The 23,075-nt window shown below is 38.3% G+C and overlaps 1 protein-coding gene across 1 annotated transcript in view; it reads left to right on the plus strand.

Moving 5' to 3' along the window:
* Window positions 1–1,763: 1,763 nt before the first annotated feature.
* The window catches only part of ldb3a (LIM domain binding 3a), a 78,460-nt gene continuing 57,148 nt past the window's right edge, over window positions 1,764–23,075 (plus strand). Inside the window, exons 1-2 of the mRNA XM_039768454.1 lie at window positions 1,764–1,915; window positions 3,947–4,121. Coding sequence (XP_039624388.1) covers window positions 1,806–1,915; window positions 3,947–4,121 — 285 coding nt within the window. The 5' untranslated portion in view covers window positions 1,764–1,805. The remainder of the gene's footprint in view (window positions 1,916–3,946; window positions 4,122–23,075) is intronic.

A 23,075-nucleotide genomic window follows, 5' to 3' on the forward strand; every position in this document is an offset into this window, starting at 1 on the left:
ATCAAACTCTCAAGCAGATGTTGCGCAAGGTAGTCAATGAGGATGGAAGGAACTAGGATCAGCTCCTCCCCCTCGTCCTTTTCGCATATCGGGAGGTTCCACAAGCCTCCATGGGATTCTTGCCCTTTGAGTTATTATATGGAAGACATCCCCGAGATATATCGGATATTTTAAAATAGGGTTGGGAGGAGGAGACCCTTCCATCTACAAATATATTGCAATAGATTTGCATCTTAAAATCTCACATGGAGAAGGCGCAAGCAGCCCAGGTCAGTTGCTTCAGGAGTTTTGCCCGGGGAATAATTTCATGGTTTTAGTTACTACCTCTCACTCAAAATTACTGGATCATTGGCAAGGCCCATATGAAGTTAAGGAGAGGAAGGGACTGGTCGATTATTTAGTTAAACAACCAAATCATCAACCCAAAGAGCGGATTTATCATGTGAATTTGCTAAAACCGTGGAAGGAAAGGTACCCTGATCCTTCCTCCTGACAGCCCCGATCACTATTCGCTCATAAATGAAACTTCGGTGATAATTTGACTCGCCTACAACGACAAGAGCTCAAAGCAGTTATTCAGTCTGTCCTGGAGGTAGTAAGTGAGAACCCTGGACGAACCTCCCTGGTTGCGCATGACATTGTGACGAAACATGGGGTAATAGTCCCAGAATGACCATATCAACTTCCAGAAGCAAAAAAGGCAGAAGTGGATCTGGAGATCAAATAAATGTGTGGATCTAGGTGTGATAGAGGAGACTTATAGCCCCTGGTACTGTCCTATCATTTTGGTCAGAAAGCCTGATAGGAGTTGGAGGTTTTGCAGTGACTTCTGTTGGCTTAATCAAGTGTCCCAATTTGATGCATATTTGATGCTGTGAGTGGACGATCTCCTCGAGCGGCTAGGACAAACCAAATTTTTGACTACCCTTGATATGACAAAGGGGTAAGGGCAGGTTCCACAAAGGAAAAGACAGCGTTTAGTACTCCTAGCGGACACTGGCAGTATCGTGTTCTTCCATTCGGATTACATGGGGCACCCGTGACCTTTCAACGTCTGGTGGACAAAGTACTCCGTCCTCATAATCCGTAGTGTGCTGCCTACTTGGATGATGTTGTCATCTATTCCAACACCTGGAAAGAACACCTATAGCCAGTCAGAGCTGTATTGCAGTTGCTCGTGTAGGCTTGTCTTCGTATTAATCCGAAGACCTGTTGTTTTGGATTAGTTGAAGCCAAATATTTAGCTTACCTAGTGGGCCGGGGTATAGTAAGAGCACAGTGCTCCAAAACAGATGCCATATTGAATTGGCCCCATCCGATGACCAAGAGGCATGTACAGGCCTTTTTCGGCTTAGTGGACTACTATCGCCGGTTTGTACCCCGTTTTTCTGAGAGAGCAACACTCTTGACCAATCTCACAAGGAAGGGGAAACCGAATCATGTGTTATGGGATGATACAACAGAAGCTGCATTTAATGACCTAAAACGGGCCATTATGTCAGCTCCAGTGTTGAAAGCACCTAACTTTTCTTTACCTTTCATCCTCCAGACAGACACTTCGGACACAGGTCTTGGAGCTGTGCTGAGCCAAAGCATCAACAGAGTGGAACACCCCATTATGTACCTGAGTCAGAAACTGTTGGACTGTGAAACTAGGTATGCGGCAGTGGATCAGGAAGCTTTGGCTATTTAAATGGGCGATTACTCAGCTGAGGTACTACCTCTTGGGACGTGAAATCACCCTAGTGATGGACCATGCACCTTTACAGTGGATGCCCTTACACAGGGACTCGAACCCATAAGTCATGAGGTGGTTTTTAGACCTACAGCCTTACAAGTTTTTGGTTGTTTATCGTCAAGGAGTGCTCCAAGCCAATGCCGATACCCTTTCCCGGAGCCACGACCTCACGGACAGGTATGCCCAACAGGATGGGTCTGAGCTGATGGGGGGGGCGGGGGCGTGTCACACACGTCTGATTAGGAGGAGTGAACCAAGTGAAGGTAATTACCCACCAGGCTAGGTTGTCTCTACAGGCCAAATACTGGAAAACCTATCTGATCCAACATTGCCAATGTCACTTCAGGTTTTTGATGACAAGACTGATGCCACTTCTGGTTCTGGCGCCTAGAATGGCATAACTTCCAGTTCCGGCCATAGATGATATTTCTGGTTTTCTCTTTTAAAGCCACCATCTTTTCACAAATCAGATCAGTTCAGCTTGGAACTCAACCAGTGCACTTCAGTGCTGTCTTCAATACCCTTTTGCAGCCAGGGATAATATATGGGTGGCTGCTCCAAACCTTTTTCAGGCTGATTATTTTCACACTCTTCATGTTCTTGTCTATGCTAACTCCTTGATGCTGTTGTGAAAGGCTCTAGCTAAATTTTTACTAAGTTGGTTGAGAAAATAGTGAAGAAATTAGTGGGTGATGTAGGCAGCAGAAAGATTAATAGTATTCAGTACACAATTGTGGTCTGTGTGTTTAATAAACTTTCAACTCCTATAAATAGTCTGCTTTGAACTATTTTTTCATATGCAGCATACAGTGTATATTTTATTTTAGCTATTATTACTGTTACTAACACTATTCTACATTGTTGGTTTTTCATTTTTATTATGTATTCTTGCTTTTGTTTTCATCACTATTGTGCTATATAAGTCTATGAGAAAGTATTTCTTTGCCTTTGCCAGGAGAAATAATAAGATTTTTTTTTTATTTTTAGCAAAGGGAGTAGTGAAGCTCCTAATTAGACACTGAAAAGTGACCAGGAGATAATCATTAAAAGCTTAACCAGCAAGTTAACATAGGTTCAATGTGTCAGTAGTTAAAGGGTAAGCAAAATCAAGGATAAGTCAAAACTGGAAGAATCTGACACTTGGCCTTCTTGGAAAGAAGCTATTGCTAGTAAAGTATTGTTTTCTAAATGAATTTCAACTGAGGGACACTCATATTTACATTGGAAGTAACATGGCATCGCTGCCTGTAGCAAACATGGTGGTGGCAATCAAAAAGTACATCAAATCTGTTGCAAAAAATTATTGTAGAGGAGCTGACTGGTGTTAGAATCTGCACAAAATGCATGAATACAATCAATATGAAATTAAAAAGGAAAAATATAAAAAAAAAATAAAACGTATACAAAATTTGTAATGCCAACAACTGCCAAATCATGGACTCACTGGAACACCATAGCTGCTGACCTGCTTAATCCAGGGACCTTTTAATTGCTGCTCTATATAAACTTTACCCCCTGCAGACTTCTGTGTTCTCTACATACTGCCCCTTTCAAACAAACAATAATTCCCCATATTAAAGATGACCCTATAATAAAAAATACCCTAGCTGAATTGTTTTGTGACTATGAGTAATGACTGTTTCTCAATGTGTGCAGTAAGATCTCAGAAGGAATATTTCCCAGTGAAACCATGTAGTAATTTCCAAGCAGAAGTATTTTATATTGGTTTTCATGGGCATTGACCTTATATTTCTGTAATACATGGCATCTTCAGAGTAACCTCCATATTTTTCTTCAGACAGGTAAAGCCAACTTTTACCCAGGTGAGCATAGTTAACTGTTTTGCATCCCTCCCTGCCTTATGTCTTTCTGAGGGAGGGCCTTAGAGATCTAGAAAAATCTGTTGGAGCCTATATTAGCTGTGTGAATCATGGTGCCGTGGTATTCTGGGTGTCTTGTTACATTCCTTATAAGGACCCCCAGTTCACAAGTGCTATCACTTTCTGCTCTATCGCAGAGGACTGCTATTCTTAGGCTTTCACTTCAGCCCATCTCAGCAGGCAAGACCTCTCTTCCACTTATTTTAATACATTCATTAGTTTTTCTTTCATTTGCTTTTTTTCTGGCTGCATTATTTGAATACAGTTATTTTGCTGCTGCATTAATTTTATTTTTTCATTTTATTGTTTGCATCTATTCTTTTTACAGAGGCTCTTTGCTGCTTGCTCCCCTTTTCCAAGTACTAGGAGGAGAAGCTGAGAAAAAAGACAACAAAAAAAGTGAAAAAATGGGAAGTTACACAGTGAGCCTCAGTGGACCTGCCCCATGGGGTTTTAGGCTACAAGGTGGAAAAGACTTCAACATGCCTCTTACAATCTCCAGGGTAAGTACAGTTTTTGATAGGTCACAAGCATGCTAATATGTTGGGGGGCTTGGCTTAGAATAAGGAGTTTTAAGAATGCTGTAAGTTTAGCTCCCTACAGCAATATTACCATGATCATCTGGTTGCCTGTACATTTTCAGGCAGGGTGTGTCTAGTTGTTCATGCATTTTAATATCAATAGAAATACTTAAAAATGTTTACAGTTGCTGTGTAGGACCAGGGTAGTGTCTGTCATCTGCAGATCTGACAACTACAATGTCAATCAACATTTTCAGGGACAGTGGTGAATTTGAAATTTTCTAGCTCTTGAATCTAGTGTTTCGTGTACTTTAATAATTTTAGGCTTATTAGCCACTGAAATGTTATATTCCACAAGTAGATTTTATTATTTTTGAGAACTGGTGGTTATTGCATTTTGGACTCTTTATTTCTTAGCTGGTGCTGCAGTGCATAATTCAGTTTACTTAGTGATTCATCCTTTTTTGGGACAGTGAGAATTTAAGTAGTAAAAATAAAGGATATGTTTCATCAGTAAGTATTAAAGTAAAATAGGACTACTTAATCTCTGGATTGACCTAAAGTTTTAAACAGACATGTACTGTAGGTGAATTTGCTTTAAACCTAAAATCAAATTGCACCTGAAGCTCATACTTCAAATTGCACTATTTGTATGATATATATAATTTACAGTATGTAAGTTTTTAAAACACCCATTTATTACTTTTCATTTTGGTTGAAGACACTTTGGAAAACTAAGTATTTCGTAATGATGTATTGTTGCTTCATTTTTTTAAGAATCCTTAAATGCATAAGTATATTAAGATCTACAGTTTCACAGTGGTATACTAAAAAAATGAATTTAGAATAGTTAGATCTTGGTAGTGTGTTTCAGAATTCATAAAGGCTTTGGTGGATAGAATATACTTTCTGTGACTACAATTAGAGTTATAGTTCAGAAAAAATCTGTTAGTGTATTTGCTGAGGATTTAGTAAGACATTTGTAAGAGTGTAATGAGAAGTAGAATCTATAATGTGTGCTTAGAGACCCTTGAACTTAGGGAGGATTTAACTACATTAAAATGGAGGAAATGCTAAGAATGGTGCTTGAGCTAATCTATAAATAGTTTTAGCCAGTGAAGTACTTATGAAGACCTTACATTTGTCTCAGATCCTACAGTGAACACTTGTATGTTGAAAAGAAGCAGTATTTGTCTTATAAATGTGTGAATTCCTGGGCTATGCTTCTGAAATAGCAATGATGATCGTTATGGCAGCTAAGATGGAAATAAGCAGGTGGTTCTCAATCCAGACTATCAATATCAGTGAAGTAAGAGCATCAGAAGCTGTTTTAAAGTTGGGATTAAAATACCTGGCAGTAAAATGTTGACTCCTTTCTGAAAATACATGATGGTAAAGAGTGGTTATGATGTCTTTATGCCTCTGAGAAAACGTGTCACTCAAAATACTGCCTGTTAATACTTGTCAAAAGTGCATGGCCTGTTCCTGAAAGAACCCCACACTAGAGTGTGTTATGTCTTTAAAAAAATAAATGAAAAAATAGGTTGAATCTCCTACAGTGTCTTATAGGTAAGAACAAATCTTTTCTGAAAATACTAGAGTCTTTAGTAATTAAGTGGAGTGTATCCTTGGCACCACTTGATCTAAGAATGTAATTCCCACTAAGACAACTTGTCCCCTCACCCAAACCAGATCAAAAGTTTGCTTGCACATAAGTGGCACCTGTGTTAAAATACAGTACACTTTTAATTAAAAGCTTCCTTGGCGTAATTGTGAATAACTTTACAAGCTTGGCTGCTTCCAAGAGATATACTGCATGCATCTGGTGTAGACATGGTATATTTCATGTGGCATTGTTATTTTCTTAAAAATATTTGTGATTTTCTTAACACCTCTGGAGCATTTTAAAAGTGATGCCGTATTTACAAAGGCTGCACCAATTATAGTGTATTTGAGGAGAAATAAATATTTTGTGAAATGAACATTGCTCATCACTTAGTGACTCACCTTAGTATTGCTATGTGAAAAATTGCATCAAGACTTTGTTGTGTGATTAGTAATTAGACCCCTTTATACTTAATAAGGAAGCTAATAAATTACATTACATTCAAAGACCATATCAAAGCACATTTACAGCATACAAATATGTTGTGGTGTTATTCAGTACGCAGAAGAATTACAGTATACAGTACATAAGTATCTAAAGTTGCCCTTCTTTAACTGTATCCTTACATTGATAGCTATTTTGTGGCTCTCTGGTTGTGCTCCTCCCATTATTTAGTGAAAAATTGTATAAAATCAGCTCTTAAATTTTGATATGTTAGAATGTTTTAAATTTGATATTGTATATCATTAAGTAGAAGAATGATTCTTGGGAACTTCTGGAAGTGAGAGAGCACTAATCAATGATGACTCATACTATCTAAAAAGCACATGCTAAGAATCATTGCAGGTTTAGAATATAGTTGTTAAGACCAGATCTTTGCTTAATGTTCTCCCATATGTGAAGATTTGTTAAAGGGAGAAAAAACCTTTTTTAACAGCATGCTTTATTTTATCCCTGAGAATGTCTTATGCTTTTCTGTTAATTGATCTAAAATTGTTGTACCATGTGGACCATTGTAAAGACAACGCATTTTATCATGTTAAAATACCTTCCAGATACTTTTTCAAGTATGAAAGTATTCATCATTTTCATACCATAGTTTTTAAAACATCCTTTAGGACTAATCTCTGTGCCTAACATAATGAGTAGATGCTAAGTTTAGCTTGTACAAAGTTGCACAGGTAATGCAGTCCAATACAGAAGTTCTTGTCAATCAAAATTGAACAGGTGAAAACTCATTTTTCTCATCCTAGAGCATGCCATTTCCTACTTGTGTGCAAACGTCTATTTGCTAAAAATACCCTCATACTTGGGAGTTGGGTGTTCACTGAGTAAGAATTTCCAGGGGTTGTGCAGAGGAGGAGGGATGATAAGGCCAGTGATGTACTGACCCATGCCATCAATATTAGAGACAACAAACCACCTCTTGCCAGCTGTCTTGAACAGACGGCATTCCATGTCAAACAAAACTGTGACCAGATATTTACTAGCCTAAGAGGGAAAATACAAATTGTGATCAGTAGCCCAAGTCATATGAAGGCTGATAACCTAGTAACATAGTGACTTTTTAATCTGCCAGATAGCTGCAGGTTACAAAGTTCTAAAGTGATCTCAGCAGTTTAACAGATAGCTACAGTGGGTATAGAAATGAATCGACCCCCTTCAGAATATTCACAGTTTTTTGCTTTGCAGCCTGAAATGAAGGCACACACACAACAGATTTTTCCAGCTGTATTTACTCAATGTAATGTATACCATGTAAGTCAAAGATATTATAGCAACAGTTCAGAAAAAAAGAAACACAGTATCACTAAAATGGTTAAAGAATCACCTTCCTCCTAAAAATACTTGTAAACTCAATCGGGTGCAACTAATCAGTGTCTCTATTGGACACCAAGCTAACTAGCTCCTACCTGTGATCAGCTGTAATCATTCTGATTTGTTCAGTATAAATACAGCTACTTTTAGAGTATTCCAGTGCTTGGAAGTGCAACTGAAAGCAAACAGTTAATTATGGGTGACAAGGCACTATCAAAAGGTCTCGGGGATCTCTAGGGAGTCGGGAGATTGATGCAAAAATCTCAGAGGCTTTATCAATCCCTAGAAGCACAGTAAAGTCCATAATGAAGAAGCTGAAAGTATATGGTACTACTAGGACCCTTCCCGGATTAGGCAATCCCACCAAGCTGGATGGAAGAGCAAGGAGGAAACCAAGAGGCCAGTGGCAACTTTGAAGCAGTTACAGGAATTCTTGGCAAAGAGTGGTCATTGTGTGTATGTGACAACAATATCAGAAATGTTTCTTGTATGGAAAAGATGCAAGAAAAAGCCATTCCTCCAGAAAAGCCACATTAAGTCTTGTTTGAGCTTTGCCAAAACACAACTTGAAGATTCTGAGGCCATATGGAAAAAAATGTTATGGTTTAATGAGAACAAAATCGAACTGTTGGACTTCAATGCAAAATGGTATATCTGGTGGAAAGCCAATACAGCTTACCATTTATAGAACATCATACCTACAGTAAAGTATGGAGGTGGTAATATCGTGTTGTGGGGGTGTTTCTCGGCAGGAGAACTGGAGCACTTGTCAAGCTAGAAGGAAAACTAAATGGGGCAAAATACCATCAAATTCTCAAGGAAAACCAGCTGCCCTCTGCCAGAAAGATGGCAATGGGAAGAAGGTTCACTTTCTAAGATGACAGTGACCTGAAGCACACAACAAAGATGACCACACGATTGCTAAAGGAAAAAAAAGTTGAATGTCCTAGTGTGGCCTAGTCAGAAATCAGATTTAAACACTATTGAAAATCTGTGAAATGACTAAGTTTACAGTCCAACACCAGTCACCATTCAATTTGACTGAGCTTAAACAGGTCTGTAAAGATAATTCAGAAAATATTGTTCAGTCTAGATGTGCAAAGCTGGTAGGGAGTATCTGAACAGTCTCATGGCTGTAATCAAAATAAAAGGCGTTTCTACAAAGTACTGATATGGGGCTGTGATCCTTTAACCATCTCAGTGATTCTGTTTTTTTTATTTTGTATTTTTTTTTTCTGAACTGTTGCTATTATATCTTTGACTTGTCTGGTATATTTTACATTCAGTAAATACAGCTGGAAAAATTATTTTTTGTGTGTGTCTTCATTTCAGGCTGCAAAGCAACAAAATGTGAATATTTTGAATTGGGGAGGGATTCTATAGCCACTGTACAGGTATAGTGAAGTCAATAAAGAGTAAGGTTTACATTCCATGTGTGCTTGAACAGGGACAGAAGATCTGTTCATAGTTAAGTGACTTGTTGAAAGTACCAATGTGAGGACTTTCTTATAGTGTTTTTGTCTTTTTATGTCTTTCAATAATTGCTAAGGTCCCCTTCCTACTGTATATTTACTTAGATTACCCCGCGAGTGTTCATTTCCATCTGTAAAGAGTATTATTAAGCTCTTGATTTGAAACAATTTTCAGAAGCATATGTTACTGCTTTGTGTTTGACAAAGCTGACAAAATTCGGACATTAGCGTCAGTAAGCTTTGCACCCTAGGAAACAAGTTGCCCAAGCTATTCTATGGCATTACAGTATTTTATTTACTGCTCTGATGCTGATCTTTCTGATCATTAAATAGGTCATTACAATAGCAATTGATGAGAAGAATTCATAATTGCAGAATTGCAATATTAGAGAGTTCCACTTGAGTGTCTCTTTCTGTTGCACGATTTGGCTCAAAAACTAATTGGCACATTGTCATTTTATAACAGGCTTAAGTTTCAAGTTTGGTATTTTTCTTTCCAGCTGTGTTAGCTCTAGACCAGGGGTGTCGAACTGCAGGCCTGGAGGGCCGCAGTGGCTGCAGGTTTTCATTCTAACCCTTTTCATAATCAGTTTTCACTGGAAATTAACTCCTTTTCCCTTCATTTTAATAGCCCTGTTTTTAAGGATTCGGTCCTCTGAATTTATTCCTTCATTAAATGAGAGCCAAACAGAAATAAGACGTGAAACGAGCCAACAAATGACCAGTTAAACTGGGATTTCAAACTCCATCCAATTTCACTCCAACTCTTAATGAGAAGCCAATTCTTGCAATTAAACTTGTTAATTCCATGGCTTGTTGTTGCTCTCGTTCTGCCACAGCAGACCTTTCCAAAACTGTTCATTTTCTGTTTTTTCTAAGACCACCATCAAAACGTTTTGGTGACCTGAGATCAGCGTTACTGAGACCACCTTCACCATTCTTTATTTTCAGATATTGTGTGTTGGGCACAGGTGAGCTGGTCACGTGGCAGCTTGTTTTGTGTCTCGTTATTGTTTGGCTGCTAATTAAAGAAAAAGAGACAACGAAGGGGCCCGAGTCAAGTTAATTTAAATTAAGGCAAAAAAGCTCATCAGCAGCAAAAAAACGGTCACAAATGAAGATGGTTAGAATGAAAACCTGCAGCCATTGCGGTCCTCCAGGACTGGAGTTCGACACCTGTGCTCTAGACCATCCCCAAGAAATTGTGACACACACATCATCAATATATCCATGCTTTCGGTATCGGAACCCTAAAACATCGAGGTCTGTCAAAAACCAGAGGTCAAAATTTATGACTAATCTAAAACATTCGATCCTCCCCTATAGACAGTAGGTTATGGTGAGGGATGGTGCAAAGAAAAAAAATCATTCATTTCCTGTGTTAGCTGGCTATTTTTTTTGTTATTTAAGTTCCTCCAGTGAAAAGTTTAATAAATTATGACTTGTGTACCTGCTTATTAAGAACAGTATTCAGTTATTGAACAGGTACAGGTTTAGGTGCAGGATGGCTGCTAAATATGGTATGTGAATAGTTAGGGCATTGATTAGTAAGTTTTCTTTTCAATATATTTGTTAAAAATTATTAGACTGATGTATTTTTCTTGTCTTTAGAATATGCTTTTTATTATTTATCACTTATGTTTCTGCTGACACATTTACTCAAGGTATCAAATAGAATTACTATTATTTATATAATACTAGCAAAATACCCGCGCTTCGCAGCGGAGAAGTAGTGTGTTAAAGAAGCAATGAAAAAGAAAAGGAAACATTTTGAAAATAACGTAACATGATTGTCAATTTAATTGTTTTGTCACTGTTGTGAGTGATGAGTGTTGCTGTCATATATATATATATATATATATATATATATATATATATATATATATATATATATATATATATATATATATATATATATATACAGTCTTTGGGGTGCGAGCAACTGTTGCTGGGGTGCCAGAATCCATGAAGGAAGAAAAATGAAAAACATTATTTGTACAAAATCTTAATTTATTTATCCATTCCTAAATAATTAAATGGGCAGGCTATTTCAGTATCAGTGCAATACGCTGTTTGTTAAACGGATGACTCCGCTCTTATGTGCAAGTCTGCCTGGATATTATGAACTATCGTATCTGTTCAAGTTCTATTTAAATTTTAAATAGAAGGAATTTTTATTTAGTCGACAGAATATTATTCTGGAATAAATCAACTCAAACCTTAAATAACTTATAATATTTTGCTCTCCATAAAAATATATCCTGTCTAAATTATACAAGTTAGAAATAAAGTAAGCGTTAAAAGAACAAACATTCAAATTTCTTTACTCTTATGTAATTTTATATAAAAATAAACTTAAATTTTAAATATCCCAAAAGATTTTGCTCTCCATAAAAATATATCCTGTCAAAATTATACAAATTCAAATATGAACATGGTGCATAACAAAACCTGGAAATATAAATAAAATTTGTTCTTTTCAGCAATAACAAATCAAATCATTCAGTTGTCTTTGCTCATATGTCATTTTATCAGAGCTGGACGCCTGGCATCTTTTTTTGGCAACAAGTTCGTTTCTGTTTGGTGTGAGGTTCTGTGTTGTGGAGATTCTCAGGATGGACTGCAGGTGCTCATCAGTGAGGTGACTCCTGTGTGCTGTTTTGTTAGTCTTCATGACTGAGAAGAGCTTCTCACACAGATATGTGGTACCAAACATGCACAAGGTTTGAGCCGCATGTAGACGGAGCTGGAGCATTTTTGCGGGAATGGAGTGAATAAACTGTGCGGGCCGTGCAGTATCGTACTTTGCCTTCAGTGTGCCATTACACTGCAGCTCAATCACCTCCATCTGAATCTGCACAGGTGCAGTTTCCACATCGACGCAAATGGGTTGCGAAACAACTCAAAATTCTTTTTTTGTTCTTCAAAGTCACCAAAGCGCCGTGCGAACTCAGTGCGCAGTGCACTCAGTTTATCAGCAAAGTGCGTATTTGGGAACACCGTAGTGCCGACTTGGTTCAACATTACTTGGCAACAGGGAAAGTGGGGCAAGTTGCACTGGTGCATTTGTGTCTCCCATAAAAGTAGCTTCACTTGAAATCACTTTGTGATTTTGCACAGGTAAAACGTCTGCTGAAGTGTCAGATTCTTCTTTAACTCTTCTGCTTTCTGTATCTTGTGCATTGCATTCAGGTCTTTCAGGTTATCTTGATGTTTTGTCTCATAGTGCCGTCTTAGATTAAATTCTGTAATTACAGCCACATTAGCTCCACAAATGAGACACACGGGTTTACCGGCAATGTCAGTAAACATATACTCAGCCTCCCATCGGTTTTTAAAGGCTCTATGTTCAGAATCACCTTTTCTCTTTGGCATCGTGTAGGCTAGCTTCACAATAACTTGCAGCATCATAAGCTTGATTAACGCGGTATGTGTTCGGCAAGGCAGCTGAAGCGCTGCATTATGGGATCTGTAGTTTATTGTGTTACCAGCGCTTCATATCCCCGGGCCATTAATAACAATAATATATAAAATGATCTCGGGCGGATATAATTACACGGGCGGATGTGGCCTCGGGCCTTGAGTTTGACACATATGGACTAAATAGAACTTGAAAAGATATATTTTTCAAATGTGATCGCAATTCAGATCGAGTTGACGCACTACAGTACATCGAGCCCATGTGCTATTGTGGTTTTGCCTGCGTGCCTCAATAAGTTACCCTCCCCTCGCTCTTACTTTTTTACCATTCATCTAATGAATACACTGAGTATGGCTTTACCAAAACAATCATTGATCGTGAATAAAGTATCCATTATTCATAAAGCTTCAATTGGTGATCTGTCTTTCTGCGTTAACCGCATATTTTTTCATACGTCTCAAACCAAGGGGATGCGAGGCTAAAATAAATTGGGAAGCGCGCGTACATACTCAGTGCATCCCCTCTCGGGAATCGAACCTCGGACGCCAGCGCTAGAGGCGAAGCCTCTACTATTGCCACGGCGTGTGGTTTGTCTATTTGAGCGTAGCAGTGTAATTCGTTTTTTGTTCAGCACTCTTTGGATCTGTTGCTTTTTGTCTGCGTACTGCGTCAGTTCACGTGAGCCGCTGAATATGGTTTTATATGTCACTCGCTCGCTTCTAATTGTTTCGCTGCCTTCTTAATTATATAATGTATGTTTTCTTCAGCGGTTTTTGGAGCTCTTCCTGGTTTTCTACGTACTGCATGATTACGTGGGAGGCGTGATGATGTCACACGAAACTCCGCCCCCCACGGCTTTCGAGCTCAACTCCATTACAGTATATGCAGAAAAATAGCTTCCAGTTATGACCATTACGCGTATAATTTCGAAATGAAACCTGCCCAACTTTTGTAAGTAAGCTGTAAGGAATGAGCCTGCCAAATTTCAGCCTTCTACCTATACGGGATGTTGGAGAATTAGTGATGAGTCAGTGAGTGAGTCAGTCAGTCAGTGAGTGAGTCAGTCAGTGAGGGCTTTGCCTTTTATTAGTATAGATACACTCACCTAAAGGATTATTAGGAACACCATACTAATACGGTGTTTGACCCCCTTTCGCCTTCAGAACTTCCTTAATTCTACGTGGCATTGATTCAACAAGGTGCTGAAAACATTCTTTAGAAATGTTGGCCCATATTGATAGGATGGCATCTTGCAGTTGATGGAGATTTGTAGGATGCACATCCAGGGCACGAAGCTCCCATTCCACCACATCCCAAAGATGCTCTATTGGGTTGAGATCTGGTGACTGTGGGGGCCATTTTAGTACAGTGAACTCCTTGTCATGTTCAAGAAACCAATTTGAAATGATTCGAGCTTTGTGACATGGTGCATTATTCTGCTGGAAGTAGTTGGTGAGCTTGTGCAAATTGTGGCCTCTTTTTCCTATTTGTAGTGGAGATGAGTGGTACCTGGTGGGGTCTTCTGCTGTTGTAGCCCATCCGCCTCAAGGTTGTGCGTGTTGTGGCTTCACAAATGCTTTGCTGCATACCTCGGTTGTAACAAGTGGTTATTTCAGTCAAAGTTGCTCTTCTATCAGCTTGAATCAGTCAGCCCATTCTCCTCTGACCTCTAGCATCAACAAGGCATTTTCGCCCACAGGACTGCCGCATACTGGATGTTATTCCCTTTTCACACCATTCTTTGTAAACCCTAGAAATGGTTGTGCATAAAAATCCCAGTAACTGAGCAGATTGTGCAATACTCAGACCGGCCCGTCTGGCACCAACAACCATGTCACGCTCAAAATTGCTTAAATCACCTTTCTTTCCAATTCTGACATTCAGTTTGGAGTTCAGGAGATTGTCTTGACCAGGACCACACCCCTAAATGACCACACCCCTAAATGCATTGAAGCAACTGCCATGTGATTTGGTTGATTAAATAATTGCATTAATGAGAAATTGAACAGGTGTTCCTAATAATTCTTTAGGTGAGTGTAAATACCTTTTTAATAAAGACACCATTAAATTGATTTAATAATTCACCTAAGCCATTACTAGTGTTAGTGCATGAAATTACTGATTTTTTTTTTTTTTAATTAATTGCTGTTCATATGATGAAAAAGCCAGATTTTCAGCAGCCACTTCCTTCTGTGTCCTAATGGTAAATATTTTAAACATGACTAATTATTATGAAAAATCTAAGGGAGTTTACCATTAGGAATGGTTGCTGAAAATGGTGCCTTGCTGTCGTATGTGATTAATAAATTAAAGATCAGTCTTTTCAAGCATAAATAGCCATTAGCAACACTAGTAAGTCTTGGATATATTTTTAAATCAATTTAATGATAATCTTGATAAAAATGGTTACATTTTTATCAAAAATAATAAAAAGCATGTGTGATTCCAATCATTTGAATACAAATATGTATGTGTGAGTATATAATTTGTAGCACAGGTAGGTTAAGTGACTTGCTAAGGGTGTCATGGTTTGTGAAAGATCAAAATTGGATCAGCAACACTGTGGCTTAAAATTCTCTGTCCAAGCCACTAAACTAATGCCTACATGTAATAATTAATTTGCATGTGCTACAGTTTGGCTGAGAACATTGTGTTGCTATCCAATGCAGCTTGGTACCTGATTTATTACCTGTCCAGGATACCTTCTATGTGAAATTTGTATGTCCTTATTTTAGTGTACTCCTGGAACTCCACTTTCACAGTCCAAACACATTTTGTTATGTTTATTTGGAACACTTATTTTAGTGCAGTATTTGAGTGTTTGTGCCCTGTAATGGTTTGACATGTTGTCTTTTGATAATTCCTGTTTTGAACCTTGTTCTTTCTTAAGTCTGCCAAATAGAGAATGAATGGAAGGTTGTTATGGACCGCATTGAGACTGTTCATTGCTGCACGTGGTGTATCAAAGTGTGTCCAAAGAGAAAGTCTGCTTCATGGCAAGAAATATAGCATAACATTTGAGAGTTAAAACTTGACTTAAAGGGTCACAGGTTAAATTCTAACTCCTGGATCATTACTTAAATCTGACCAAGCCAATTCGCTTAAATATAAACTGCTTAAAAAAAATTAAAGGAACACTTTGAAAACGGATCAGATCTCAATGGGAAAAAAGTCATGCTGGATATCTATACTGATATGGACTGGGTAATGTGTTAGGAACAAAACAATGCCACATCATTTGATGGAAATAAAAATTATCAACCTACAGAGGGGCTGAATTCCAAGACACCCCGAAAATCAAAGTGAAAAAATAACATAGCAGGCTAGTCCATTTTGCAGCAACTTAGAATCGTACTCGATAGTTTGTATGGCCCCCCACGTGCTTGTATACATGCCAGGCACCTAATGAGATGACGGATGGTGTCCCGGGGGATCTCCTCCCAGATCTGGACCAGAGCATCACTGAGCTCCTGGACAGTCTGAGGTGCAACGTGGCAGCATTGGATGGACCGAAACATAATGTCCCAGAGGTGTTCTATTGGATTTAGGTCAGGCGAGTGTGGGGGCCAATCAGGGGTATCAATTCCTTCATCCCCCAGGAACAGCCTGCATACTCTCGCCACATGAGGCTGTGCATTGCCATTTACCAGGAGGAACCCAGAACCCACTGCACCAGCATAGGGTCTGACAATGGGTCCAAGGATTTCATCCCAATACCTAATGGCAGTCAAGGTGCCGTTGTCTAGCCTGTAGAGGTCTGTGCTTTCCTCCTTGGATATGCCTACCCAGACCATCACTGACCTACCACCAAACCAGTCATACTGAACAATGTTACAGACAGCATAACATTCTCCATGGCTTCTCCAGACCCTTTCATGTCTGTCACATGTGCTCAGGGTGAACCTGTGAAAAGCACAGGATGCCAGTGGTGGACCTGGAATTCTGGTATTCTATAGCAAATGCCAGTCGAGCTCCACGGTGCCAGGCAGTAAGCACAGGGCCCACTAGAGGACGTCGAGCCCTCAGGCCACCCTCATGGAGTCTGTTTCTGATTGTTTGGATAGAGATGTACACACTAGTGACCTGCTGGAGGTCATTTTGTAGGTCTCTGGCAGTGCTCATCCTGTTCCTCCTTTCCCAAAGGAGCAGATACCAGTTGTGGTGATAGGCAGTTACTCTAAGAGAGCAGGACAGGGCCAGAGAAGGTCCTTAACCTAACTCCTGGAATCTCCTCCATGCCCTTGAGACTGTGCTGGAAGACACAGCAAACCTTCTGGCAATGGCACTTACTGATGTGCCATCCTGGAGAAGTTGGCCTACCTGTGCAACCTCTGTAGGGTCCAGGTATCGCCTCATGCTACCAGTAGTGACACTGACCGTAGCCAAATGCAAAACTAGTGAAAACGATTAGGAGGGAAAAATGTCAGTAGCCCCCACCTGTTAAACCATTCCTATTTTTGGGGTCATCTCATTGTTGCCCCTCTAGTGCACCTGTTGTTAATTTCATTAACACCAAATCAGCTGAAACTGATTAATAACCCCCTCTGCAACTTAACTGACCAGATCAGTATCCCAGAAGTTTCATTGATTTGATGCTATACTCTGATTAAAAAGTGTTCCTTTAATTTTTGAGCAGTATATTTAAGAGTGTTTATTCTGTATGAAATGTTGCTGTGCTTCTGTATATAGAAATTGCAGTAGTATTAAGAAACCTGCTATAAGTAAAGATTATACTATTGTTTCACAAATATTTTTATTGGTGAAATGGTCAACTGTGCTGATAAAGAATTTACCCTTTGACAGTAATGAAAACCACATACTAAGTGTGAGACAGCGAGTAATTATTTCTTATTCTGTGAGAAAAAGAGTGGTTTTTCAATACTTTACAATTGGATAGGTGCTTGAACAACCCCACCCTGACCTTCTTGCGCCACAATCCAGACCACAACTTCTCTAAGCAAATCTCTAATTCAAAAAGATACATACCTTTTTGCAGGCCGCCTGATTCTATAAATCAATCCACCTCCTCTCCAGTTGAGCTTTGCCCCACTCTCCTCTCGAATCTAACTCACCTGGCTGAACAGGGGAGACTCTTCTTAAAGCTGGACCTGGGAGTACCTCTGGTATGCCACTAGCATACTTTGGAAGAACTTCTTGGTTGGACTGATAAGGGCAGCAAGCTGCCCCCAAAAGCTCACTCAAGCAGCACTATCCACTCAAGCTACATTTCCCATATAACCCTATAGGAATTCATTCCAAAGCAATGCCAGAGGTTTGCTGCCATATAGCATACTGAGGGAACCTGTTGAACTGGCAAGCATTCCTTCTCTGTCCTTCAGTCATTTTGGCTTCTCCCCTAGCATAGGTACCAGTAAATACCCTGACCAGATTGCCTGTCCAATCATCTCTTCCTCTAAAGTCAAATTCCAGGTGATAATTTACTTTCAACAGACATTAAGGCAATGGAAGATGCGGCAGAATGTTCTCAGTGAAAAGGTATAAATAACATGTTTTATTTAAAAAAAAAAAAGACAGTACTATGTGTCACTGGTCATGTTTCAGTGTGAAGTTTAATTGAGAGAAATTGTTGTTCTGAAAATCCCATTAGTTCACAATTGAGGTTTGGTCATACGTTTTTGTAAACATAAAAAAACCTGTAGATATGGTGGAAAATATACTGTAGATCATAAATCTTAAGATTCATATTATCTTTTAGTATTTTAATAATGCTTTTTGTTACGGCCACATATTTTTAAACAATTTTTTCTGTTGCTGTTGAGATGTATCCAGTCTCTAGAGGGTCTTTTTTTACTTTCTTTTTTATTGAGTGGCCTATATAAAGTAACGAGTAAGATAAATATCACTGCTGTCAGCCTGTTTATAATGGCTATGGCATTCTGACCACCAGTGCTGAGCTGAGCTGAAGGTCAGGAAACAGCTTCAGTATGTGAAGACAATAAATATTAACTCTGCCTTTCACTGAGATTGACCTGAGACTATTAAAGATGCCATGGACACTGTAGAAATAAATGAGTACAACATGCGCTTTTAGAAATTAATTGGTTTACAGTCAATTGCTTAATCAGACATTGCTTTTTGTGTATATCATTTGTATACATTTGTATAGCATGTTTACATGCAAAGAATTTAGCTCAAAAGTGCTTTACAGGATATGAATGAAAAAAGTCCCAAGAAAAGAAAACCAGATTAAATAAGAATAGGAATGAATAAATGTCATACCAAAAACAGATAATAAGAAAAAGTCAATATGCACTCATATAACAGAGATATATAAATAATAGTAAAGTAGAGTCCTTATTTATAGATAATGGTAAGTCTGATACTTTGGCCAGATGGCTGGGGGGGCGGGGCTCCAGGAGAGGGATGCCTGAGGAAAAAAAAAACATAATCTGAAGGGGTACCAAGGCCAAAAGACTGCCTAGCCCCCACTGAGTATTCTACCCAACATAAATGTTCATAATTAGTTCCATTTGTTTTTCAAGCTTCACCCTTGAAGATTCAATGCAGTGGGTCTTGTCAACAGTTGGAATATTCACTTTCATTCGAATATCACAGGTGACTGCATAGTTCTTTGATCAATAAATGGTGCTGGCACAAAAGACAACCACAGAAAACTGAACAACAAAACAGAGAAAAATAGAGATTACTAATAATGGCATATTATTGAAGAGCATGGTATTTCTTGGCATATTGTAATATTGTAGTATTGTTTATACAAATGCTTTGGACTGATGAGACAAAAATTGAGTTATTTGGTCATAACAAAAAGCACTTTGCATGGCGGAAGAAGAACACCACATTCCAAGAAAAACACCTGCTACCTACTGTCAAATTTGGTGGAGGTTCCATCATGCTGTGGGGCTGTGTGGCTAGTTCAGGGACTGGGGCCCTTGTTAAAGTTGAGGGTCGGATGAATTCAACCCAATATCAACAAATTCTTCAGGATAATGTTCAAGCATCAGTCACAAAGTTGAAGTTATGCAGGGGTTGGATATTTCAACAAGACAATGACCCAAAACACAGTTCGAAATCATCAAAGGCATTCATGCAAAGGGAGAAGTACAATATTCTGGAATGGCTGTCACAGTCTCCTGACTTGAATATCATCGAAAATCTATGGGATGATTTGAAGCAGGCTGTCCATACTCGGCAGCCATCAAATTTAACTGAACTGGAGAGATTTTGTATGTATGAATGGTCAAAAATACCTCCATCCAGAACCCAGACGCTCATCAAAGGCTATAGGAGGGGTCTAGAGGTTGTTATATTTGCAAAAGGAGGCTCAGCTAAGTATTGATGTAATATCTCTGTTGGGGTGCTCAAATTTGTGCACCTGTCTAATTTTGTTATGATGCATATTGCATATTTTCTGTTAATCCAATAAACTTAATGTCACTGCTGAAATACTACTGTTTTCATAAGGCATGTTATATATTAAAAGAAAGTTGCTACTTTGAAAGGTCAGCCAAAAATCCAAAGAATTAAGAGGGGTTCTCAAACCTTTTCATATGATGACTGCACATACGTTCCTTAACATGTTTGTTCAGCATTGGTAAGTCTGTAATGTTTAGCAGAAATTTTCTGTATAAGAAAATGGGCGCTTGCAAAATATTTGATTTCAAAAAGCTCCAGACTGAGAAATGTAATGATGAGTCCATAGCCATACCTTTCAAAGTACATCTGACATCTAAGGATTGGTCCCATGAAGAGCTTACAAAAAAAAAACTCCATTGACATTCTGTTGACAACATATATGCTGTTTTTGTCGAAGTACACATTTCAATGGAACAACAATCAACAAAACGGGAGTAGTTCTGCTTATCTACTGATAATTATGTACTGCAACATCTGCCTACATGTTTATTGCCCTTTTTCAACACTCACATATTTGAGGATGGGCATAACAGTCACAAAACTTTTACTGTAGCTTTTTTATTGGTGTTTTACTTTGCTTTTTATAGGTAAAATATTAGCCATTGTTTTTTTTTTAACCCCACTCTCTTGTGTTTCCGATTATACTTTATAATGATAACTACAGACTACATTATCACCTGTTAATTCTAGATGATTTTTTAATTCACTTTCCATGATGTCATTTTTGCATGTTTTAGTATTTGAAATGTACGGGTTACTTTAGTGATGTGCACCTTTAGTGCAATAGCCTGCGATGAGTAAAGTCAGTTACTTTTTAACAACAATCTAAATAATATAGCTGCCTTTTTGATTTCAAGTTGTAATTAGTTTAGTGCACATATAGTAATACAATTATGTTGACTTGCTTTCATAAATTTAAATCTCATTCCATGGAGGAACAATATGTGGCACTTTGCAATTTATTAAGTTTACCAGATGTGCACAATAATAATTACAGTGTGGAATCGCCATGGCTGCTGTGCTGTTTATTTGGATTATGATTTGAAAATGAAAATGTTTTTATATGTTGAAATCCAGCCACAGAAATAGTGATGATACTGGGATCTATAATTTTTGTTCTATTATTAATTTTGCAATCAGTCATTTTTGACATTTAGTTGAAAAAAGTGACAGTTGCAGTTTTGCATGAGTTCCCTGGGTGCCGCCAGTGAACAATAAGATGAAACAAAAAAGTTCTCTTTTTCTCTGTTTAGGTTCTCTTATAGGCATATACAAACTGGATTTCTTTGAAATTTAGTTGTACAGTATTATTAGACTTCAAGGTGTTGGGGGTGTCAGGTCTCCTCCTCGGTGCCCAGAGATTGTGGCACTTGAGTTACATAAACGACACCCAACAGTATCCATAACGCAAGCGCCTTAACTTTCATAAACAGTACCCCTTGGGTGATGTCGCCTAATGGTTTGACTGGCTTTCTTTTGCTGCCATCTGTTCTTTTCTGAGTATCCATTTTATTTTATTTTTTTAACCTGGAAAAGCTTTAGATTAAAAGATCTTAATAAAAAAATGAGAGAAAATGAAGGTCACTTTCTAACAAACTCAAGCCATACCTTGAAAAATCCAGAAATAAGTGACAGTCTAGCTGCAGCGACCCTCCATCGCTCCATAAGTGCAGCTGAAGTCATATTTGATTGACAGTTACCCTTCCCCTAGATACACCCACAATGTTTCACTGCTTTTTTTATGAAAAATTACTTTGTTCTGATAAATGCAGAATGCTGAACATAATATTCTTCTCTCCAATGCCTGTGTTATTTTGCCCATTTCAAACTTTTTTTTTTTTTTTGCCAGTTTCACATATGGCTTTTCTTTGAAAGTCTTCTTCTAAGGCCAGCACCCCAAAATCATCTTTTCTTTGTTGCATGTGACACTGGCATTTGGTGTGTAATTAAAGAAGTCAACTGAGGGAACAGTAAGGCATTTGTTTCTTACACGACAGATTCTTATGTGCTTTTATGAGGTTGGTCATCTGGGCCTTCCTCCTCCTTTTCTATGCTGGTTAGATCCAGTTTGCCCTGTTCTCTCTAGACAGTAATAAGACACAATTGTACAAAATATAATTTTCTTGGCAATCTTTCACATGGAATATACTTAATTTTGTCAAAAAACAACAGATTGACATGTTTCTTGAGAAAGCTAATTGTATATGTCTTTTGATAGTTAAATCTATTTTATTACTGTGTATATTCTGCTTATACTTTCCACTGCACATCATGGTTATTTACTATTTTTTTTTTCTTAAAGTAACTAAATTGTCATTTTACTTGATGTATTATCAAGGGATGAGTGAGACTCGACACAGTTGTTAAGAGATTGGTCTACTCTTGCACCTTAAGATTTACTCACACATGTGCACACACACACACACACACACACAAATAGATCCTATTCGCACAGTTACATATAAGTGATGCCTAACTGCTAGTCACTCTGTATTATCCCAGGATTCCATCCACATAAGTACTGTACATATGAGTGATGCCTGTTACAGTATTTCTCCGTGCTCCGCACAGGGACTCATGATCTTTGACACTAACAATGTATGGATGTCCCTGAGACACATGAAGGCTCATACACCTTTTAGTTATGTGCTACTTACCAGCCAACAATGTCTTACTTCTAACACACTTGTTATTCCTTTTCCTACTTCTAACACACTTGTTCTTCCTTGACGATTCTGCAAGGATGAACAAATGGCAATCTCACCATGCACTAGGTGCCCTAATACTTACTTTTTTACTTCAGTGCAACATGGTACTTATTAGAGTATAATAATAGCAACAGAAGAAGGTATAATAGAAAATAAAAATAGATTGGAAAGTCTGGATGTACGTAGTCATTAAAAGTTTACTGAAAATCAGCAATGTCAAAGTTTGATGATGTCCTGGGCAGCTTTTATTCAGTTATCAGTGTGATGCATCAGTTACTTTCTCAGGAGTCTAGATGAAATGGTCTCTCTCTCACATTGCTTCCTACGTCATTTCTATTGGTCTTTAGGATGAGCCATATTTATGATAAAATCATAGGTGGGGCTCAGAAACGTGACACAGCACACATATGATTGGCTAGCTGTGCTAGTGATGGATGACTCTGTTCAAAAACGTTGATATTGTACATATTTGTACAGTATCTTACTGTCACTGTCATTGTTCTTTTTACCATTAAG

This window comes from Polypterus senegalus, chromosome 1 (assembly GCF_016835505.1).
Source record: "Polypterus senegalus isolate Bchr_013 chromosome 1, ASM1683550v1, whole genome shotgun sequence".
NCBI lineage: Eukaryota > Metazoa > Chordata > Cladistia > Polypteriformes > Polypteridae > Polypterus > Polypterus senegalus.